At 31.3% G+C, this 23,325-nt stretch overlaps 1 protein-coding gene across 2 annotated transcripts; it reads right to left on the bottom strand.

Annotated features, from left to right (window-relative positions):
- Nucleotides 1-230: 230 nt before the first annotated feature.
- On the bottom strand, nt 231-15,081 carry LOC143066520 (uncharacterized). Of its 2 annotated transcripts, none has more exons than XM_076239428.1 (9): nt 14,590-15,081; nt 14,182-14,344; nt 12,336-12,509; nt 10,585-10,629; nt 8,913-9,262; nt 4,545-4,727; nt 2,901-2,935; nt 2,195-2,534; nt 231-675 (listed from the first exon to the last, which is right to left on the bottom strand). In XM_076239428.1, the coding sequence occupies exons 5-9, from the start codon at nt 9,127-9,129 to the stop codon at nt 497-499; spliced, it is 954 nt and encodes a 317-aa protein (XP_076095543.1). In that variant the 5' UTR covers nt 9,130-9,262; nt 10,585-10,629; nt 12,336-12,509; nt 14,182-14,344; nt 14,590-15,081; the 3' UTR covers nt 231-496. The 2 variants fall into 2 exon arrangements, with proteins under 2 accessions (XP_076095543.1, XP_076095542.1); XM_076239427.1 differs by having other exon boundaries at nt 14,586-15,081.
- Between the last annotated feature and the right edge of the window lie 8,244 nt (nt 15,082-23,325).

A 23,325-nucleotide genomic window follows, 5' to 3' on the forward strand; every position in this document is an offset into this window, starting at 1 on the left:
ATATCCATTGGATTTGAATTAAAAGAAATTAGCATTTGAAGGAAAAGCACAAACAGAAAAATAAGAAAAGTTTTGTTGCAAACGTGTCTTATTATTTGCAATCGTTTGTTATTTGATAGGCATAGTTTTAGCAAATTGAGCTATAAACGAAACATGTAAGTTTAAAGCAGTTTTAAAGTATAATCGAAGTTTATGCTTTATATCATTTATGTTATTCATCAATAAAAAAATACTTTTAAATCAAATTTACATATCTTTGTTTAGACAAACATGATAAACAGCGTTAATACAAACAATGTACAAGTATCTAAAATTGTTAAAATTGCTAATGTATAAGTAGCAATACCGACTGAGAGAATTGTTCATTCTGTTTTGAATATCTATATTAACAAAATTCTGTATTATATATTCAAACATATACCGTTTTTTAGAACACCTGTTAGCAAGAGGTATACAATGGATCTCGTATGAAACTTTAAACAATTATAGTGTTTCATTATGTACAAGTTTTTACATTATGGCACCAGTCACATTGATCATTTTCTAAATTATAGCAAAGAGGACTTGGGCATGCGTGAACATAGGTTACTTTCTCCTCACAAGTTACAAATCTGTTACAGTTTGTTGGGTGATTATATCTGTTAGTTCCGTTGATGTTTTGGTTACAAAAGTCACCTGAAATTATAGTTTAACATGACATAATATAATGAGAAGTTAAAATAGATTGTAATGTATATTCTGTATGATATTAATACAAAGCATTTCTAGGTAGAGATTTTATAATAACACGGTTTATATACAGAGACAACTAGACAAATCAAGTTAAAAAAAATAAAAAAAGACATATAAACAGACAAAAAGATCACGACTTTAAATAGACACTACAGATTTTGTTTGTTACAAACTGAATGAATGCACTCATAATGTTCGTTTTTAAGACAACCTTCAATTGTTAAGAACGCTTAAAAAACAGGGACGAAAGATACCGACAACGCCATGGCTAAAAATGAAAAGGACAAACAGACAAACAATAGTACACATAACACAACATAGAAAACTAAAGAATAAACAAGACGAACCCCACCAAAAACTAGGGTTGATCTCAGATGCTCCGGAAGGGTAAGCAGATCCTGTTCCACATGTGGCACCCGTCGTGTTGTTTATGAGATAACAAATCCGGTAAATAGTCTTATTCGGTAGGTCACATTTATGAAAGGGAAGGACTGTAGTTACGACGTAAGGAAAATATCCGATATCATTTGTGAAACGGTTATTTCGCAACGGTCACCTAACTCATGATGGCGTCCGTAAAATTAACGAAGAGATGATTTCAACTTCACCATTTGGAAACTTTTGCACGGAAATATCGTCTCAATTGGAAGATATATATACCGTATGTAGATGCTGCTGGAATGTTGCTACTTAGAAATAGAAAGTTCACAATTGGAAAGCTGAAATCATCTCTTTTGTCGTAAAGTTTTGTTTTCAATCGACCCTCATTGTCAATTTCTAGATGTAAGTCAAGATATGAGGCCGACTTAACTGTATCTGTTGTATCCTTTATCTCTAGTTCAATGGGATAGATGCATTATTATCTTTTGTTGTAACGTTAATTGAAGCAGCAATCTTGTTCGTTAATGTCTGTAGTCTGTATGATATTAATACAAAGTATTTCTAGTGAGAATAGTGAGAGTAGTCTGGAGGATACAGTCTTTACAAAATGAGATAAAAACTTACCAACGGAAAGGTTTGTAACCAATCAAAATAAAGGATTTCAAATAATGTAAATCGTATAAGAATAATGTTGCAAGTGAAAGGTTTAGCTACCTACAATTTATAACAGCAAGTTTAATTCACCATTTTCTCCATAAGGAAATACAAGTACCAAGTCAGAAATATGATAGTTGCTTAATGTGTTTGAGCGTATGATAAGGTCTTTGTTTTTACGAATCAAATTGTCTTTTTTTTTAAACTTACATTTATAAAGAGTCAATCACAAAAATACTGAACTCTGACGAAAATTCGAAAAATCCGTGATCAAATAGCAAAATCAAAGTTAACGCTCAAACACATCAAACGAACGAAAAACTTCTTGGTACAAGTATTTTCTTAAATAGAGGACTAAACCTTGTTTTACAACTAGCTATTTAATTTGATGTAATTGATAAATTATCCCCTGTACATTTCTACTTACTAGACACCAGGGAAAGCATTTCATAGTTAGAATACTTTGGTGCATCGTCCGGATGAAGGCCATTTGTTGCTTTACATCTAATGGTTGCGTTGAACATAGCCACAGAAAATCCAATCCAAAACTTTAGGACTCTTATAATTTCACAGTTTTCAGTTGTTTCCGTTTTGGTTATATAACTTGGACTAATCTTTTGATAATCATCATTTCCTTCCAACTGTATTTCAACCTTGATTTCTCCAGTTAGATTGCCAATGACACCGGTGCAAGTATGGAGGTTTGAAGTTCTTGGAGAAGTTAGACCAGCTATCTGATCAGGATGCACTGTCATATTCACTGCTTTCTGTTGTAAGAGAAATATGGATCAAACGCACTGTTCTCAGATCAATGATATTCGATGATTATTTATGTACACCAGATTCCAACAGTTTTGTTGGGGTTCGTGTTGCTTAGTCTTACTATGTTTTGTTTATTTTGTGTATTATTTGTTATCTGTTGGCCTTTTCTTTGTTCGCCATGGCGTTGTCAGTTTATTTTCGGTTTATGATTTTGAATGTCTCTCTAGTGTCTTTTGCCTATCTTTTCAATACTAGTATGTTTAATAAATTCGTTAGTGATTGCTTATTTTGTCAAAGGTCTTTATGCATTTTGCTATTAAAACATGTTGTTTCATATAAGAAACAAATCGATACTTTTATCTAAATATTACCTTCTGATTTGTTGTCGCTGTAGAACAGGAAATATCTTCAAAGGAAAAAAGTAATCATATAAAGGTATGTTCAATAATGTTTCTTATGATAAATAAAACCGAAAAATGAAAAACTATCATTACTAAATACGTACATTGTTTTAAACGTAAGAATATGTAGTCGCTCCGTGTGTGAGGTGCACGCTCTCATGTGCGTGGTTTTTATGCTTAATTTCTTTTCCAGATTTATTTGTTCATATTTCTCAATGGATTATTCCTTTGAATAACAATTATGGCGCGATCGTCAAGTTGAAAGATTTCTGCTCAAATCGTAAACAGACATTGAGGTCAGAGTGTTTGCTCCGTGTTAAAGTTCTCACTGTGTTATCGAGACGAGGAACAGTATAAATAGCGCTCTGATCTTGTATTGTATTTTTCTGCACATCTACTGATTATGAGTCTTATCTTTTGTTTGTCTGTGATACTTTAGAAGTAATCATAATACTGGGGCCTGGTTTTCGAAAGTATCATAAGATATGTCATAAGATATATCTTAGGACATATTTTATGATCATCTTATGACTATCATATGATATGCCATATGATGTAAATCAAAGCTGTCTTAAGAAAGTCATGGCTATAATGCTCTTATGACTCGGTCATAAGTGAACATTATTTTCTACTATTTTAAATAATGATTAAAACAATATAAATTAAAACATATAAAAATGAAAAAGTATGAATATATAATTAATTATTACCATTCTTAATATTTCCGAATATTTTGTTTTTTTTCATTATAATGAACATGAAATTTCATACAAATAGGAATTGAAATATCATATTGAGTTGCTAATTTGTTTGAATTTAGTTTGTAATACATAATCAATCTTGAACTTTGCCTTTACGTGTTATCATACATGCATTGTTATTTAATTGTGAATAATTTTAAGATTCAGTACATCAAGTACCCGCTTAACGAATGCCCGTGCAAATCCGTTAAAATAGTACTATAACAGAAAAGAAATATGTATTATATTTATTATCCAAAAACTATGAGTTAGAAAACATTCCAAATTGTATGTCGCAGGAGATTCAAATTTTAATTTACGTAGTTGAGAAAAAGAAAATCTTTACTATTTAGATAACTGAGAAACACAACAAATGATGTTGTTGCAATTAACATAAAATTATACATGAAAAGTAATTATAATTTTAGTTCACAATCATACGACCATCACAAGTCAGTCGTGAGGGGTCTTAAGTTTATGATAACAGTTATGACAAATCGTAACTTGGGACACTTTTGAAAACATATTTTACGACTATGACATGTCATAAGACCATGCTAAGACATGTCTTAGTCATAAGATACTTTCGAAAACAAGGCCCCTGGTGTCTAATTGTTTATTTCTTTTTCAACCTTATGGGTCGATATTTTCTACATGCAAACTTGAATTTCTTTGTTTCATATTAAAAATTAAACTTGATTAGTGATGCACCTTTTTGTCGAATATATTTTGTTTGCAGTAATCAAAATCAGTAAAATAATTCTGCTTAACTATATATATATATAAATATAGATATGTATTTACATAATGCGTTGTTTCCCTGTATATTACAACTTTAAAAGTTTTGTTTTGTACATAACTAAGTCTTTGTTACTTGTGTTTGGACATGTTACGAGATCACAATAGTTGCAGGTATCAACTGAATATATTCCAAAACAGAGATTGTGATGACATGCATGCCCATATTGTTCTTTATGTTGGCATTCTACATAATAATGACAGTTTGTTGGATGTATACGGATGCTTTTGTAGACAGTGTTGTCTTTGCATGCATCACCTGAAATACATATATCGTCATAAACATACAGGCAGCCCCATTATTAAAAGATATGATCTAATAGTGAATTCTTAACGAGGAAGTGTCACAAATTTACGTGAGGACTTACAAATGCTGTTCTCTTCAAAGAAAGACAATTCAGATGGTTAAAAAAATCTCATTGCAAACATGACAAATGTATAAAGATTATTAATAACGTATTATATACGTTTTGGCATATCATGTATTCGCCATGCTCGCTACAATTTCTTTTTTTTAATTATTGTTTTTTTATACTTAAATTACATATTAAGTAGAAATTTAGATGAATATTTATAAAGTGTGGAATTGGACAAATATCTACAGCATTCTCGAGTGAAATTTTATGAATCACTGGTTTACTACATTAACAAAACAGTACCAAGAACGAGGAGTTTCATATTTTCATAGGTTAAAGATGTGTTTTCTTTTTACTTTTCACTTTTTTTTGTTGATAGAATGAAAAATAGTTACAAATAAGAACACTTGGACGAGCAATAAAAACATCTTTTGTTCCATACAACAAGATACGAATATATAATTTGATCATTATCACGGTAGGTATAGTGTCCGGCTAGGATCGTGGTTTTTCGAGTGATTTGATCGGGCTATTTCGAGTGTGACCACTTTTTTTTCGAGTGAATATAATCAAAAATGTAAACAAACAGACTTCTTTTGTAACAAGACGTGATTAAGAAGCTTGAGTTTGATAAACAAGGTTGTACATGATATGTAAGCATTTGAGATATAAAGATAGTATCATTCTGACATTGCTTTTCGTTATAAAAGTTAAATTAAGCCTTAAAATGCTTTTATTCCAAAATACCGAATAAAGCCATTTTCTTACATATACCAATGCAAATGTCTACGGAAATGCAGACATGGAATCTATATATCCTTTCATATACAGACACTTTACAAAAACAATTGTTATTGCATTGAAAACGACATTTTGAGAGTAAATTCAGTTTTTTATGTCCGGGTTTTTTCGAGAGCAGTCCGGGCTTTTTCGAGTGTGTCTTTTTTTTATCAAGTGATTATACACATTCTTTTTAGCTAAAAACGTTTAAAAACTATCAAATAAAGGCTCAAATTTCAAGGCCCAAAATGTATCAACACTTGCATTTTATCATGAAACACGTATCGTTCATTTGTCTATATTCTTTTTCTAACATCTTATAAATTGCATGTACAGTATATATCCGTGATGCCAACAATCTAATGTGATTGTTCCGGTAATATAAGTTTTTGGACCTCATGGGATGACTTTTACTGAACAGCAAAATGTCGACTTGGAAGATAACTTCCAAAAATGTCTTAATGAACTGTTAAGCAAGTGTTCAACTGTTTTAACTAACTGACAAAAAAAATCGATCTGATAAAGAGTCTAATAATTGATAGTAGAGACGGACAGAAAACATAATTATACTAGTACACCCAACTTAGATAATTAATTGAAATCCAGTGGGTTTCAACTTGTAACTTTTGCTGTTTTGTGTAGCTTTTGAACTATAAAATTAGAACATTTTATGTAACCGTCGTTGTTATGCAAACATTTATTGTATTATTGAATCGTTTCTATTGAATAAACTTGAGAATGGAAATGGGGAATGTGTCAAAGAGACAAGAACCCGACCATAAAACTGACAATAGCAAAAGGTCTCTAACGGGTCTGTAATGCAGCGAGAAATCGTCGCACCCGAAGGCGTCCTTCAGCTGGCCCCTAAATAAACATAAATACTAGTTCAGTGATAATGAACGCCATACTAAACTCCAAATTGTACACAAGAAACTAAAATTAGAAATAATACAAGACTAACAAAGGCCAGAGGCTCCTGACTCGGAACAGGCGCAAAAAATGCGGCGGGTTTAGTTATGTTTATGAGATATCAACCCTCCCTCTATACCTCTGGCCAATGTAGAAAAGTAAACGCATAACAATACGCACCTTAAATTTCAGTTCAAGAGAAGTCCGAGTCCAAAGTCAGAAGATGTAACCAAAGAAAATAAACAAAATGACAATAATGCATAAATAACAACAAACTACCAGCAGTTAACTGACATGCCACCTCCAGACTTCAATTAAACTGATTGAAAGATTATGTCTTCATTATATGAATATTAGCCACAACCCTTCCCGTTAGGGGTTTAATATCATACCATCATAACATATATGAGAAGATATACCTATATGGTTCCAAATTGGGTTTCCCCTTGGGCACTTGTTGATCGGTGTGAGCCAAGGCCCTGTGTTGAAGGCCGTACCTTGGACTATAACGGTTTATCTTTATAAACTGTTATACGGATGAAGAGTTGTCTCATCGGCACTCATATCACATCTTCCTATATCTATCTAATATGGTCCGACCATACGCGTACAGTTTGACCATATGAAAATACGCATATGGTCGTGACCATACGCGTATGGTCCTGATACTCATATGGTCCGGAACATAAGCATAGACTATTCGAATTGAGACGTACATGCATATATTGTATAAGATGAGATGTATGTTCTTAAAAAAGTATACATCTTAGATATTTCATGATCTATTTGTTTTGTATCTGGTATTATTTAGTTTATTGTTTAAGAAATGAAAACTGAAAATGACTAAATGCTACAACTGTGAGCAGGATTCTGATTATACAAATAAAATAATTGGTCATACAGCAACGAAACACCATGATAACTTCCTTTCAGTAAAAGAAAAGGGTCTAAAATGTAGAAAATTTGAATATTAATCAAGACATTAAAATGGTGATCCTGGTGTCGTTAGAAGCACTGGACAATCTAGCTGGTGAAAGCATTATGATATACACATTTTGTATTTGTCTATCATTGCTAAAGGATCATATTTGGGCTAATGAACCCACATGTATTCATATCATTGTTGATTTTATCTGAAATTTTATTCAAATTTTGTTTTTAATGATAATGAAATGGAATGGATTAAGTGTGTGTGTTTTTATGTTTTTTTATTAATAGGTTTCTATAATTAATCTCCGGAGTTCACCACAAGAAATAGCATTAACTGTAAAATCAAAAGTAACATGAAATGAAGTTAAAATGAATATGAGATCCCTGCATAATGTTCTAGACACCGTTTTGTTAAGGAGCAAGTTATTTCTAAATGAACACTTGAAGATAGTTGTATAACGCTCTCCAAACAGAGTATTTGCATTAAATTGAAAAAAGATTCATTTTGATATATTTTTGATGACTTATTGGGAATATATGATATTGTCCTTCACTTAATTACAGTTATAAACTAGAAAAAAGTATTTTTTTAAAGCCTAAAATACCTTCAATTTTCTGTAAAAAAACCCGGACCATTTGTCGAAAAACCCGGACGATTTCATAGTTGCTCTCGAAAAAACCCGGACAATAACAAACAATGATTTATTTATTGAATACAAGGAAATTGAGCTTCTTTGTTGATCAAAACATATATACTATTCATTATAAGATGCGTAGTAAAGTTTAAATCTGTTATAATTACGAAATGTCCGTTAATTGAACTTATCGCATGTTTTATTACTCGAAAAAGCCCGAACCACACTCGAAAAAAATGGACCAAATCACTCGAAAAACCACGATCCTAGCCGGACACTATACCTACCATGATTATAGGATAACAAGCTTGGATATCAACACATGTTTAATATTATATCGGACAATTTAAAATCAAATTATTTTTCGTACCTATTTAAACAATATTGAAAACAAGGTTTAAGAAAATCAACTTACTTTAAACGTTTTTTTAAAGTTTTTTCCTCTTTAAAAAACATTTTAAGTAAGTTGATATTTTTAAAAGGAACATAATCATTTTAATTCTAACAAATAGTGGAATAAAAAATCTTTTAAGTTAAGAATATGATAAAAATGTAAAAAAATCTTAGTCAATATTGTACAAGATCGCATAAACATTCAATATTTGAATGTTCAAATACCTTAAAGCAGATTGAAACATTCAATAAAACTATAAGTCCAGTTAAGTTCTTAATTATTCGTTTGAGTTAATTTGCATATGGCATATGCCTGATGTTGTCCATTTTTGATGTGTTTGAACTTTTGATTTTGCAATTTGATTCTGGACTTTCCGTTTTGAATTTTCCTGGGAGTTCAGTATTTTTTTTTTACGTCTTTCATACATAAGCTATATTTACCTGGTATAAGTGAAACAGTTTCATTATTTGAATAAAAGGCCGATGTGTCTGGGAAGTATTTATTAAGTACTTTGCATCTAATGATAGCTTTTTCCATATCAGAGGTGAATACTATTCCAAATTCTATTTTTCTGTGAATTTCGCATGACGTAATGTTGTCTTCTAAGCTTTGAATTGTTACTTCTAATTTTCTGAACTCTAAATCTCCTGCCTTCATAATTTCAATGCTAAGAATGCCGCAGGATAGCCAATGTCAGCTTCGCAACTATGCAATAACCAATCTCTGTAAATTGCTAGATCAGCTATTTGGTCAGGATGTAGTCGTAAAATTGAATTTCCAGTAGGCGAACCTTTATAAAAAAGGAAGATGAATCTTGATCATCAGTGTCAAGAAAAACCCACACATCAACAGTAATGTAAAAATAAAAAGTAAAACTTTGTCATGTTATACATCATTCCCCAATTTAGACAGATATTATATAGAAGGTGTGAAAGTTGCTATTGTATACTTCCACATTTCTGACCTTATAATATCAGAAAATTGTACAAGATGAGAAAGACAGCCACATTTGATATTATGCAAAGATGATACGAAATATGTGTTGCTCATTCTAGTTTTTTTTATTAAGTGTTTTAATATGTTAATGTTTTGTCATTTGCTTTTTTTTGTAATTTAGTTGTCAATCTTTATATACCCCTTTGGAATCTACAGTCACTTTGTGAGACAGTATTTAGCAATCAGAAAAAAATATAATGTAAACAGAATATACGTACTTTTGTATAAATATTTATTCACCTATATGAAAACAAAGTGTTTAACAACGGTCTATCACAAAACTCTCACAAAGCAATCTGGAAACTCGAATTTGAATTAGAGAAACACAATTCAAGGTACCAAAAAAGAGTACACTTTGGAACACCTAACGATAGGTTATTGAAAAATAAAACTATATCGTTCACTAGAATTATTTTAGAATATACTGTCCGTCAGCACACACACTATTTGAGTGATAATTGAGTCTGAGACTGAAGGGGTTACCAAAATTTTTACTGTTTATCGCAGGAACTGTTTTTTAAACCTTTTTTTTTATAAAGTTTGGACCAATTGCACTAGCTGATATAAAAAAGAAGATGTGCTATGATTGCCAACGAGACAACTATCTACAAAAGACCAAAATGACACAGACATTAACAACTATAGGTCACCGTACGGCCTTCAACAATGAGCAAAGCCCATACCACATAGTCAGCTAGAAAAGGCCCCGATAAAACAATGTAAAACAATTCAAACGAGAAAACTAAAGGTCATTCAAAGAAACGGAACAAGCTTTGGCTACATTGGTAACATATTATTAACTGTCATCTTTCATAAAGATTTTTTGTAATAGTATACCAAATCGTAAAGGTGATCAGAAAATCTTCGGAACGATAGCCTCACTAAGCAATTGTGATGTTTGGTGGTACATTGATTTTTGTAAGCGACGGCAAGCAAACAATTTAATGTTTAACAGTGGTGACATAATACTTGCGACATAAAATGCTTTTAAAAGGGAAACAGAAGGAAAGAATGACATCATTCACATAATTTACATTTATTACGAAATCTACTTTCATTTTTATGTTCTGTAAATTTTTTTATAAGCCGTTTTTGGCATTACAATTAGGTACTTACAGTGAGGTTGTATAGTGGAACTTGTTGCTTGAAATAAGCTGCTCTCTGAAAAGAAATCGATAAGATCTTTGCAAGACTAAATATAAAAGAGGGGCGAAAGATACCAGTGGGACAGTCAAACTCATAAATCGAAAATGAACTGACAACGCCATGGCTAAAAATGAAATAGATAAACACACCAATGATTGTACACATGACACAACATAGAAAACTAAAGAATAAGCAAATTATGATATTCCTCAGAGAATTAAAACCTCACTAGCACTCAATTAAAACATAGACATGCCATAAATTGAAATTACCACTTGACACATAACAATGATTCAAAAGAAATGTACAAAATCATGAGCTGTTCTCGGTTGTTCCATATTAATATGATATCTGTATTTATTGTGTGTCCTTTAATCACAGTTAGTTAACAAAAACTAATATAAGAAATATATTTATAAGTTTCATAACGAATGAGAATTTTTATCGCTTGATACCAGATTAAGTAATTTATACAATAAAAAACGGCTCTCATACGAGAACACGTATCCCAATTGCAACGGAGGTATTGAAGCCAAATTTAACGTATTTTCGTCGCATTTATTAATATTATTAATTCGTATATTTTAACAAATTTGATTCGTTTAGGGATAGTCACATGTTAAACTATATTTTCGAAGGTAGAGAGAAAACGGCGGATAGCAAAAAGCATATTGACCGGCAAAAAGCATATTGCACGGTTATTTTTAGATTATCTAAAAACCGATATACTTTGTGACGTCATGTAATGAATTTCAGGATATTGTTTAACGTTTTGAAACAAATGATATCTGTGATCAATTATTTGACGAAAAAAAAATCTTCAAATACATAAGATGTCCCAAAAAAAAGTAAATGAAATAACAACTAATATGTTGTTATTGTCAAGGAGACAATGTATCATTACTAATATCTATAAAGTTCCAACAAACCTAAATGACGATTGATACAAACATGGTCGGAAATTAATAATATATCAAATTTAGCCTTTGTATGAGGTCAATACAGGATATATCGACCCAAAGAAGTATATCGACCTCGGACTTCGTCCTCAGTCAATATACTTCTTTCAGGTCAATATATCCTTGTATCCACCTCATACAAAGGCTATATTTGTATAATATCACACTCCATTCAGTGTGATATTTGACGTCATGTAGAAACTTAATTAAAAATTGAATGCTTCTTTTTGTAACTTCATTGGGTTTTAAAAGCGTTGACCGAAGTACATTTTGTATGAAGCGCGGAAGCGCTTCATACTAAAAATGTGCGCACGTTCAACGCTTTTACAACCCTATGAAGTTAATAAAAGAAGCATTCAATACTTATAATTACATTTTTTTAGCAATGATCATGAAAGCACGAATTTTATTATTGTTTTATTTAATTCACCTGTGCACTTTAAAGTGGGACCACGTGTTATCATGAATGAAAAGTTTTATTGAACAATGCGTCGCAATGCAATTGCTTACGGAATAACACGTGATGTGCAGTTAGTCAATCAGAATAAAGTATCACAATGAAACATACATCTAATGTAATTATTAACCAGCAATAACCATAAATGACAAGTTTATATATTCAAACATGTGAATATTTGTACTTTGTATTACACAAAAAATCAAAAGAGACGCATAATACAAAATTTTAATCATCCTAATATAGCGATGAAAAGATTTATCGATACACATTTTCCAGTTGTAAGTCAACATTTTTTACTGTACCTGATGATATTTCCTGATAGTGTGTTGGTGTCGTTAGCAAAGCAGCCGAATTCGAAGTGGTATATGTTGACGGTTCCGTACTGCGTATTGTTGTTTCAAAAGTAACAGATGAAGTCGTTGACGAATTTGTTTTGTTTGATACTGATGGCAAGAAAGAAGAAGCAGATTCCTCGTCTGAAAAATATTCATATAAAGTATCCATTCATTTTCTTTACTTTTAAGTTGTTTTATTAGAACAGGCTTGTTAGGAATATAGATTAACACTCAACTGACGATTCTCCATTAATCATTCTAGTAGTATAACTTTCAGGACTAGTGTCCTTCTTGAACATTCTACGTGTTTGACACGAATTAGGCGCAAAGCTTTGATAAGGAATCATGAGTTTAATGAGGCACCTTAAAAAAGAATATGGAACTTGGGAAATCTCAATGTACCAAATATTGAAGTTTAAGTCATTATCTTTGAATAGATTGATTATGCATAGAAAACAAGATATATTATGAAGTATTTCATTAAAAAAAAACCACTTCTATATCTTTAAACTCCCTTGTCTATGTTATATTTAAGGAATGACTGTAATATTTTTTCTATCTCTAACGAAATAACATTAAAAATGTGATGCACACTGAATAACCACCGAGCGTTTTTTTTTTATTAAAGTGTGCATCACATTTTTTATGTTATTTCGAAAAGATTGAAAAAAAATATTACGGTTATTTCTATAATTTAATTCTAAATTTAATTTTAAACAGGAATAAAAAATGAAAAACGTTGATGACGCCAAGGACACGTTACTAAATTATCTCTATGAGCTGATACACAAAACGACGTTCTGACACCCAATCAGAAGACGCGTTGCATCCAAATTTAAAAAAAAATTGTGTTAACATGGTTTTTTAAAAACTGGTTTAGTTAAAATTCCAATGAAAATAGATTGACATCCCAAAGAACTAATCAATTCCTAACTTATAAATATACCATGAGCTCCTTTAACAACAAATTCTTTAGATGTTGTCTTTTATATATCTGAATTCGTTTTTAGAGGATAATACAAAAGCTTTGTGTTTATTAAAGAATGACTGTAATGTTTTTACTGTCTATGAAGAAATAACATAAAAAATGTGGTGCACACTGAATAACCCGCGTAGCAAGTCATTTAAAGTGTGAACCACATTTTTTAATGTTATTTCGAATAGACAGAAACAGTATTACAGCCAGTTCTTATAATTTAATTCTAAATTTCATTTTAGACCAGAGTAAACTATGAAAAAACGTTGATGACGTCAGGGTCACAGGACAAAATTATGTCTATGAGCTGATAAACATAACAACGTCAGTCAATCAGAAGAAGCGTTACATCCAAAATCAAATTATTAGCATATAAGTGATAGGTTTTGTTTTTTCGTCTGACTCATTGTTATAGTGAAAGGACGCCCTACATATTAATGAAGCCCTACATTGTCAAAACTTGTCGTTAATGTTGTGTATTGGTTGGTTGCTGTCTCACACCTAACCATCAATACTCAATATAATCACTACTTGTTTAATGGGAATACACACATGCCTATTCACCGATTTTAAAAGTAATACTGCTTCACATAGTTTTGTTGTTAAACTGTTCTTAATGAAGTTAAGTTGATCTCGAGCAATATTTCGGTAACGTATTTGAAAAAAAAGCAACAAATCACTTTTCCCTTTTAATTTGGTACGAATGTACTTTTGTTGGAAAATATTAATGACATTTTTAAAATCAAGAATATCCTTAAAGTTGGAAATACCTAGAACAATATTTACTGAATCATAGATGAATTGAAGTTTCGAACATACAACTTAAAATAGACAGACCTTTGCTGATATTTCTCAGAATAAAAAAATAAGCTCCAACGCCAAGGCCAGTCATGATAATAAATGTAATCATAACAAAAGCAACAATTTTGCCAGGTGAGCAACGTGAAATCTTCAGTGCCTTTTCTGTTTCTTTCTCCGGACTATTTAGTGGTCCTTCGACCTATAAATAAAACAGTCTTTATATTACACAGATATATATATATATACACAGCGTATATACCAACAGATGGAGAACATACATTACGACAATGAATTATGTTTTATAGCCATGTATAAATATATTCGTTTGTTAAATAATGAGAATAAATTGAAAAACAAAACCTAAACGTAAAGCGAAATTTAAATTTAATTTTTCAGTTTAACAAACGTATCGCCATTACTTTTGCCATTATATCACTTACATACTTTATTTGAGGAAAATTTAATTTCACTTCTTGCTGCTTTATATTGGAATCTGCTATAACTGAATATGGACAGTTATCAAGATCACTGAATTCCTTATTGTTTCCACAGTGATCTCCCTTTTTCTTGTTTTCCCCGGAGTGTAGCCAACTATGAGGTTCACCTGGTTCCTTATTAGGTGACAAATTACTTTTTATGGATCCCTGAACTATCAAGTAATCATGGTTAGAAGATATTCTATTTCCGTTTTCGTTTATCGGTTGTATGTATCCATTTAAATCTGAATGTTTCCCACAACATTCTGGAGGAGAAGAATACGCTTAATTGTATGAACTATTTCCGAATGCACCAACATTGAGTTTTTCAAAACTTATCTTTTCATTTGGGGGTTCCATTTGATGTATAGGTATAAAAAGATGTTGTTTGAATGTCAACGAGAAAGACAACTACGAATGCAAGTCACAATTTGTAAGTAGAAACTGTTATAGTATAAATGCAGTACGTGTTAAATATATTCACATGACATTCGAGTCTTTTGTATGATACAAGGACCAAGAACTCGCGGTATTATGTAATAACTAAACACTTCACAATTGAAATAAAGAAGAATGGATACTATTACTTCATTTAGAGATCTGACTAAATATTTGCTAAGTTTGATTTTTTCTTTTAGTTGCTATAAATCATCATTGTGCAAATCTTTCTTATATATATATATATATATATATATCATTTGATCATTTTATATCCGGATAAGAATCAAGTATCAACTTCAACGTATTGAATTTTTATCGTATATTATGTGTATTGGACTTAAAAATCATTAAATCAAAAAATTCAAACGTTAACACAATTGTTAAACAATAGTGAAATACCAATGTGTTTCTCATTACTGCAGACCACCACTTTATTTTAATCCTGGTGAATAGTTGTCTCATTGGCAATCATATCACATTCCTATTAAAAACAAAGAAATGAAAACAAATTGATAACAACATAGCTGATTGTATTTCCAAACTATAATAGAGATGTTACAAACCAGGTAATAAGTTTCAAGCGATAGGTAACAATAGGGAAAAGGGATCGTTATAGTAGTATCTATTAATCAGATATCCCATGACGGTCAACCAACTCATGATGGCGTCAGTAATATTGCGGTGCTAAATTGAACCATGTGAAATACTGGACAAGTGCATACAACAATATATATATAAATAGGACTATTCAACTTCCAAATTGAGGAACTATCCTATTAAGTATTATAACAGTGCATAGCTGTATGAATGGGAACCAGTTTTATTAACTTTTTTGAATGTTTTATGACTCTTAAAAAAAGGCCACAGTAGTATACTGCTGTTCAAATATATATTGCGGGAAAACAAATCCAGGTAACAAACTAAACCCGAGACTAAACTAGTAGTATTTAAGTAAAACAATCAAGTAATGGCAGACAACTGCAAACGACAGCCACTGAATGTTAAGCTTAAGACATACACATCCGAATATGGCGGAGTATCAAATCAACACCTCACAAGGACCTGTCCAAACATATCAGTCTTCAACTTTGTACTTGTTTGGCTTTATACATATTTTGATATGAGCGTCACTGATGAGTCTTATGTAGACGAAACGCGCGTCTGGCGTACAAAATTATAATTCTGGTACCTTTGGTAACTATTGTAAAGGACGTGCGATATATAGACTACGGAGCGATTTGTAAAATGACTAGGAGTATCGGTGGCCGAGTGTTTAAAGTATTTCAACTCCTTATCGAGGTAAACCCCACTCTAATCTCCATTGACTATAATTGTAAGGTTTCTTACAGAAGATCGTTGGTTCTCTTCAGGCACTCTATCTTCCCGTGTAAAATTTAAATTGACTACCGAAATAACAAATAGAGCTGAAATAATCATTTTAAAGACCAAATAATCAATCGAAATGGTTAATTACCGATCATATTGTATTTGCATTTTTGAAAACCCTAGTTCATAGTCCTAGGTCAACAAATATAATTAATCGGTAGGTCATTATTTCCAGACGACTCAAAACTTCGTTTGCATTAGTGCCTCTCCGTTTTTATTTTCTTCACAATTTACTTCTGTATTTTTGTAATTTTGATTTTAAGCATACTTCCAACGGATTCAGTGTATATACGAGGATCATTGTACATAGTTTTATGCAAAAAAAAATAAGTATCGACAATGTGCAGGACCAAAAGATTTTATACCTAGATTGCTTTACTTAGTATATGCTTAGTTAGGGACCGTTCAATATTTATCAGATGGATGGGCCGGTGCATTCTTAATATTGTTTCATAAAAAAAGTTATTGCCCATCCTTTTAAATTCTGAAAAAAAGTCCTCGCCCATCTAAAAAAATCTATAAAAAAAAGTCCTTGCCCCTCTAAAACTCTATAAAGACAATCAAAAATGATTTAGGTTCTTTTTCTATCTTTAAGTTTTTTAATTTTTATGTCTTGAAATCAAAGAATAGACTTTATTCAAAATTTAAAATGTGCTAGCTAATTCTATATGTATATATCTATGTGTGTATCAGAACCATACATTTTATTGATTTTCAAACCAGTATGAATATACATGTACAGATTTGATTTTATATGTACAGCCTCAAATACAATATTGATTTAAAATAAAGGAAATAATTTAAATTAAGGGACAATAACTCTTGGACTAGTAAACATATTATTAGATACTGAATTACTAATTATTGTCCTAATAACAGAACATGTTTATAGTTCAAATATCAATATCCCTTTATCTATTCTACTTTTCAAAAAAGAAATTTAATATGGTCTTTTTTAGCAAATATAGGCAGACATGTTTTTGACTTTAATGATGCAGCCTTTTTCGCCTATTCCCTAAATTTGACAGCTTAACACAAAACTATAAAACAACCTGGCATTCTTTAAGATCAATATATAAATGAGATAGCTGTACAGTTATATGAAAATCTAAGTTGATTTGAAAAAGTTATAACAAAAATGAAAGGTGACCATCTGAACTTAGTCTAAACTTAAAATTGTAGCTTTTTTTCAACCTATTAACTAAATCCATAAAATGACAGCTAAAAACCAAAGTACTAAACAGCCGGGCATTCAGTAAGATCAATATAAAAATGATATAACAGTAGAGTTTTATGAAAATGCAAGTTGATTTGAAAAAGTTATGAAAAACATTAAAGATGACTATCTTGAAATAACCAAAAACTGAAAATTTAAGCTTTTTCTTAAACCTTTTTATTAAATCCATAAGAATGACAGCAATACACCAAACTACCAATCAACCTGGCATTCTATAAGATCAATATATAAATGAAATAGCTGTAAAGTTTTATGAAAATCCATGTTGATTTGAAAAAGTTATAAAATTTTTTAAAGATGACTATCTGGATTTAGCCTAAACTGAAAATTTGAGCTTTTTTTTTTTAACCTTTTTATTAAATCCATACGAATGACAGCAATACACCAAACTACCAATCAACCTGGCATTCTGTAAGATCAATATATAAATGAAATAGCTGTAGAGTTTTATAAAAGTCCATGTTGATTTAAAAAAGTTATAAAAAAAATCAAAGATGACTATCTGGATTCAGCCTAAACTTAAAATTTGAGCTTTTTTTTTCTTACCTATTAATTAAATCTACAAATTTAACAGCAATACACCTAACTACCAAGCAACCTGGCATTCTATAAGATTAATATATGAATGAGATAACTGTAGAGTTTTAGGAAAATCCAAGTTGATTTGAAAAAGTTAGAAAAATTTTGAAAGTTCATTATCTGAATTTAGCCTTATCTAAAAATTTGAGCTTTTTTTTCTTACCTATTACTTAAATCCATAAATTTTACCGCAATACACCAAACTATTAAACAATTTGGTATTCTATAAGGTCAAAATAATTTAAAAGATAGTCTGAACAGAAAATTCTAGCTTTTTATTCCTTAATTAAATCCTTAAAATTGACCGAAATGAGCCAAGCTACCAGTTTGTTGAGACTTGTTTTGAGTGCCCGCAAAAGAAATAGCCTACAAACCAATAAAATTGATAGCAAAATTTTTCCTATAAAATATGTTCTGGCCCATCCATTAAATACTTTTAAAAAAGTTCTTGCCCATCCAAATATTTCCACAAAAAAAGTGCTTGCCCCGCCCCATTTTGCACCGGCCCATCCATCTGATAAATATTGAACGGTCCCTTATAGGTATAAAGTATTAAAATAATCGATGCTAGTAAATATGAATAGACAAATTGACCTCGCGTCTGACTCAGCACAAGAGAGATTATACTGCTTGTATGTTTATGCTTACTGACGAGCTTTAAACTAGATTATCTGATATATTTTTGAAAAAGAAGGGAATCACACAACGGTGAAAAGATTGAGGAAAATTGTTTGATTTTAGGATTTCACCTTCGTGTGACTAATTTTGTAATACAAATTCTGCACGTGACGATTTAACATTTGGATCTGCACTTCCTTGTCCTATAAGTGTGTTTAGAATATATAGTCCTCAAAAGGTCGTTGTCATAAAGAATATAGCAATATCATGTAGTAAACGTCAAAACTTTCATTGTACTTACACATTAAACCATTTGAAATCCTATGGCCGTATCATAGACTTATTTTTAATACGTTATGCAGATCGGTGTGGAAATCCCTGATTGTACATGAAATTGATTTGGGAAATGGAATATTCTATCAGGTCACGAACCGTTATTAATTTAATCTAGTTCCACCTTTTGTCTGGGTACATATTATTACCAAGATAATGAGTCGTTTTAGAAATATATGGCTCATAGAGTCATTCGTTGAAAGCGAATGTGAAATCAGTTATTTGATTAAGTGGAGGTATACTATTGTAAAACGTTCTTCAATCTATATAGTATGACTTTTGATTTGCTTCAAATTGTTTGTGATCGATGTAATCAGTACATTCAAATACTTTAATGATATAGGGTACCTCTTTTCATTATTTTTAATGGTTTCTAAATATTGTATAGATACATTGTTGCAAATATGTTTAATTGTATACCGCAACACTCTGTAAATACCATTATTTCTATAGGTTTTGTCAGTTGGAAGGAGACATGATAAACATATTAATTAAAATTTATAACTGTATTTATAAATTAAAAGGGGCAAAGTCTTAAAAACCTAAAAAAAGTTCAAACGCACTTCTAAATGAATCGACGGAGCGAAAGGAAAACGTGAATAGTATTTCTGACGTGGTTAGGGCATTTTCAGAAGAACATGATAGGTGAAACCTGGTTTTATATCTAGCTAAACCTGACACTTCTATAAAATTTATTTATTTTAATGCCCCCGCGACAAAATGTCGAGGGGCGTATTAATTTACCACTGTCCATCCGTCTGTCTGTCCGTCCGTTCGTCCGTCCTTACGTCCGGATTAGGATACATGTACAATGTTTTTTTTTTTATATCTCCTCCTACAGTTTTGTAGGTACAACTTTAATACTTTGTAGGATGTTCATACACACAATGAAGGTGTGCATAGCCACAGGATTTGATTTCTTTCAAATATTCTGAAAATAACAGGTAGTTGGACTTAGTCATTTTGTTTTGGTACTAGCTGCATAGCGTCACTGATGAGTCTTTTGTAGACGAAACGCGCGTCTGGCGTATATACAAAATTTAGTCCTGGTATCTATGATGAGTTTATTTATATCTATCTGAGAACTTTTACTGTACATCAGAACATTATCAGGACGACAATATATACTCTTTCTTTTGGGTATATCAGATTCGTAATGAGGGCACAATCGTCACTTTAAGATGGCCTTTGTGAACTGCTGATAATCTATACTGGCGGCAAACAATTGCGTATGGTATGTCAAAATTCAATGCAAGTAATGTACGTACAACTGGACTATTGTGTCAAGGATTTCGTTACCACAAATTAATCAACGCCTTTATTCGATCATTTCTAAGATACAAACATTTGGTTTAGAAGTTTTGAGCCTCCCGTAGAAATCCTATTAAAAATTATATAACATATTCTTATTATTACTTTGACGTTGTTTATCGGGCCGTTAACTGATATAATAGTTGCGATCTGTAAACTTAATGGTCTCTGAATAAACTTATTTTCGAAATATATCAATAAAACACTGTGATAAGATCTTTGAAAAATTTCTTAATCAGTACTATCTTTGATTTGGTTATTAATCAATTTAAACCTATCATATATGTATTGTTATCTATATTTATCATCCTAAACCTGTCGAAACAATTAACTTGGGATTGCATATGCATGCTTTTTTTCTCCATTGCACTGTTTATGATGTATTTTACACTAAATCGATTGTATATGTGCTGTAATTATTATCTAATAAATCATGGATCTAATCATCACTTTTTACTTGACTGTAAACTTACTGCAAACAACTGTAAGTAGTCTTGCATCGGTAGTTAATATCTTTGTCTTTAAAGTCTGTACCTCATGTAGTTCTGATGAATCAAACCCTTCTAACTTATTTACACATTTGTTGATTTTGTATCTCAAATTGTTTGATTTCCTCAAATCGAGGACCCTCAACTTTACGGTTAAGTTTTTTTTTCTCCTTGCTGAAGGGGGTTAAATCAAGGAATAACAGTACTGTAGTTGAAGAGTTGCCACCGTCAATTGTTGATTTGACTGTCGCAAATGTAGTTTTACTGGCGACGCGTAGACTTTTGTTCCAATAAGGAGCAAACCGACAATATTGGCATTTTTGACTAACATTTGCCGACATAGTGTTGTAGATCATTTTCACTAGTCAATGTTTTATCTATTTTAGTTTCCAATGTCATAGGTTAAAACACAAAGCTTTGGGCAAAAATTGTCATTTAAGGGCAATAGCTCTTATAAATAGTCAATAAATGATTTCAGAATTATCGTATTATTTGAGGATCTTGCATTCAGAAATATTTGCAAATTAAAGTTTTTATCAATTTAGCATAGTTTTAAATATAATAAGCAGGAGCCTGGTTGTTGTTTGTTGGTGTGGTTCAGAAGGTTTTTTCTTTAACTCACGATTTTTTTCATATAGATGAGACCGTTGGTTTTACACTAGTAATTTTTGTGCCCTTTATAGCTTTATTTTCGGTGTGAGGTAGCGTCTTGTTGAAGGCCGTACTTTAACCTATTATTGTTTACTTTTAACACATTTTGCATTTTACTTATTTATAAATACGCAAAAAGGGGAAAACAATCGTCATTAAACGGAGATAACTCCACTGAGGTTTAGACTGATAATTTTACCCATTTGACCTATTTATTGGTCTAGTCTTGTTGACCATTTTAGCAATTATCTCTCGTTTTTTTTATAGATATTTAGATAAAAAAAAAAAAATCATAATTAGTCATTCAAGGACAATGACTCTTATTAGAAGTCGTACGACAGATTAACATGTAACATAAAAGAAAGACGAAAGATACCAAAGAAATATTCACACTGATGAGTTGAAAACGGGATGAAAATGTCAATGCAAAATAGGTAAAAAGACCAAAAGACAAAAATCAGTTAACACAAACCAACATAGAAAAAAACACAAAACAACATAGAAAAAAAAACCCACAAAATAACATAGAAAACTAAAGACTGAGCAAAATGAACCCCTCAAAAACCAGGGATTGATCGCAGGTGCACCGGGAGTGTAAGTATATTCTGCTCTACATGTGGCACCTGTCGTTTTGCTAATGTAAGTACAATCCCTGTGATATATAATTATAAATTCTTAAATTTCTCAGACAGTCAACAAACGTTTCAATAGTGTTTCAACGTTTGTTTTATTTGGTTAAAAGAAGTAATATACAGCTGTTCTTCTGTTGCCATTTGGTCAAACGAAAAAAGGCAACAGTAGTAAACCGATGTTTAAGTTGGTAATATATTCAGTGAAAACAAATCATGGTTACATACTTTAACCGAGGGAAACACATCAACTAGTAACTTTGTAGCATTCATGCATACACATGTATGGCTTGTCATAAAATTAAAAACTAATTTCAAAACTACCAATTTCAAAACAACAGACGAACGTTTAGCTTATAATATCAATAACATTAACATCATTGTCGACTCTGTGTTTTGTTAGATGCATTTCCGTTTGTAGCCATCTGATGGGTAAAGCCTTTTTCAACTGATTTTTATGGTTCGTATGTTGTACTTTAAAACATCTGTCCAAGGTAAGGAACAGGGTTGGCTAATATGTTTAAACCCGTCCCATAATATGTGTGTCTGTCGAAAGCTAAAAACCTGTAATTGAGTGATTGTTGTTTGGTGCTGTTGATCATATGCATTTTATTTATTGTTTTGTGCAGTTCTTGTATTGTTATGCTGCACTTATGTCCAAGGAGTAGCGGAGGGTTGCGCGCCAACTAACATGCTTAACTCAGCCTTATTCTGTATGTGCTCGTCCAAAGTTTGGAGGCTGTAATTCAGTGGTTGTGGTTTATTGTTGTGTTACTTATTTGTTTTAATTCTTTATTATGTACATAAATTAAACTGTCAAGTTTATCGTTTGAAATATTTTACAATTGTCATTTCGGGGTCTTTTATAGCCGACTTGAATGGACTTTACTCATTGTTGATAGTCGTATGGTGACCTATAGTTGTTTATTTTTGTGTCATTAGGTCTTTTGTGAAGAATGATCTCATTTGCCATCATACTCCATCTTTTTTGTATATTGTATGTGTCAGCAAACTATAATTAAAACATATCG

The sequence above is a fragment of the Mytilus galloprovincialis genome, chromosome 3, assembly GCF_965363235.1.
Source record: "Mytilus galloprovincialis chromosome 3, xbMytGall1.hap1.1, whole genome shotgun sequence".
NCBI lineage: Eukaryota > Metazoa > Mollusca > Bivalvia > Mytilida > Mytilidae > Mytilus > Mytilus galloprovincialis.

Excerpts from the sequence above, each read along its gene's own strand:
- LOC143066520 (XM_076239428.1), bottom strand. The coding sequence starts at position 9,129 with ATGAAGGCAGGAGATTTAGAGTTCAGAAAATTAGAAGTAACAATTCAA. Across the intron at positions 4,728-8,912 it reads AACTGTTTCACTTATACCAG|GTGATGCATGCAAAGACAAC; the intron begins GTAAATATAGCT and ends TATGTATTTCAG. Across the intron at positions 2,535-2,900 it reads CAGCGACAACAAATCAGAAG|AAAGCAGTGAATATGACAGT; the intron begins GTAATATTTAGA and ends CTCTTACAACAG.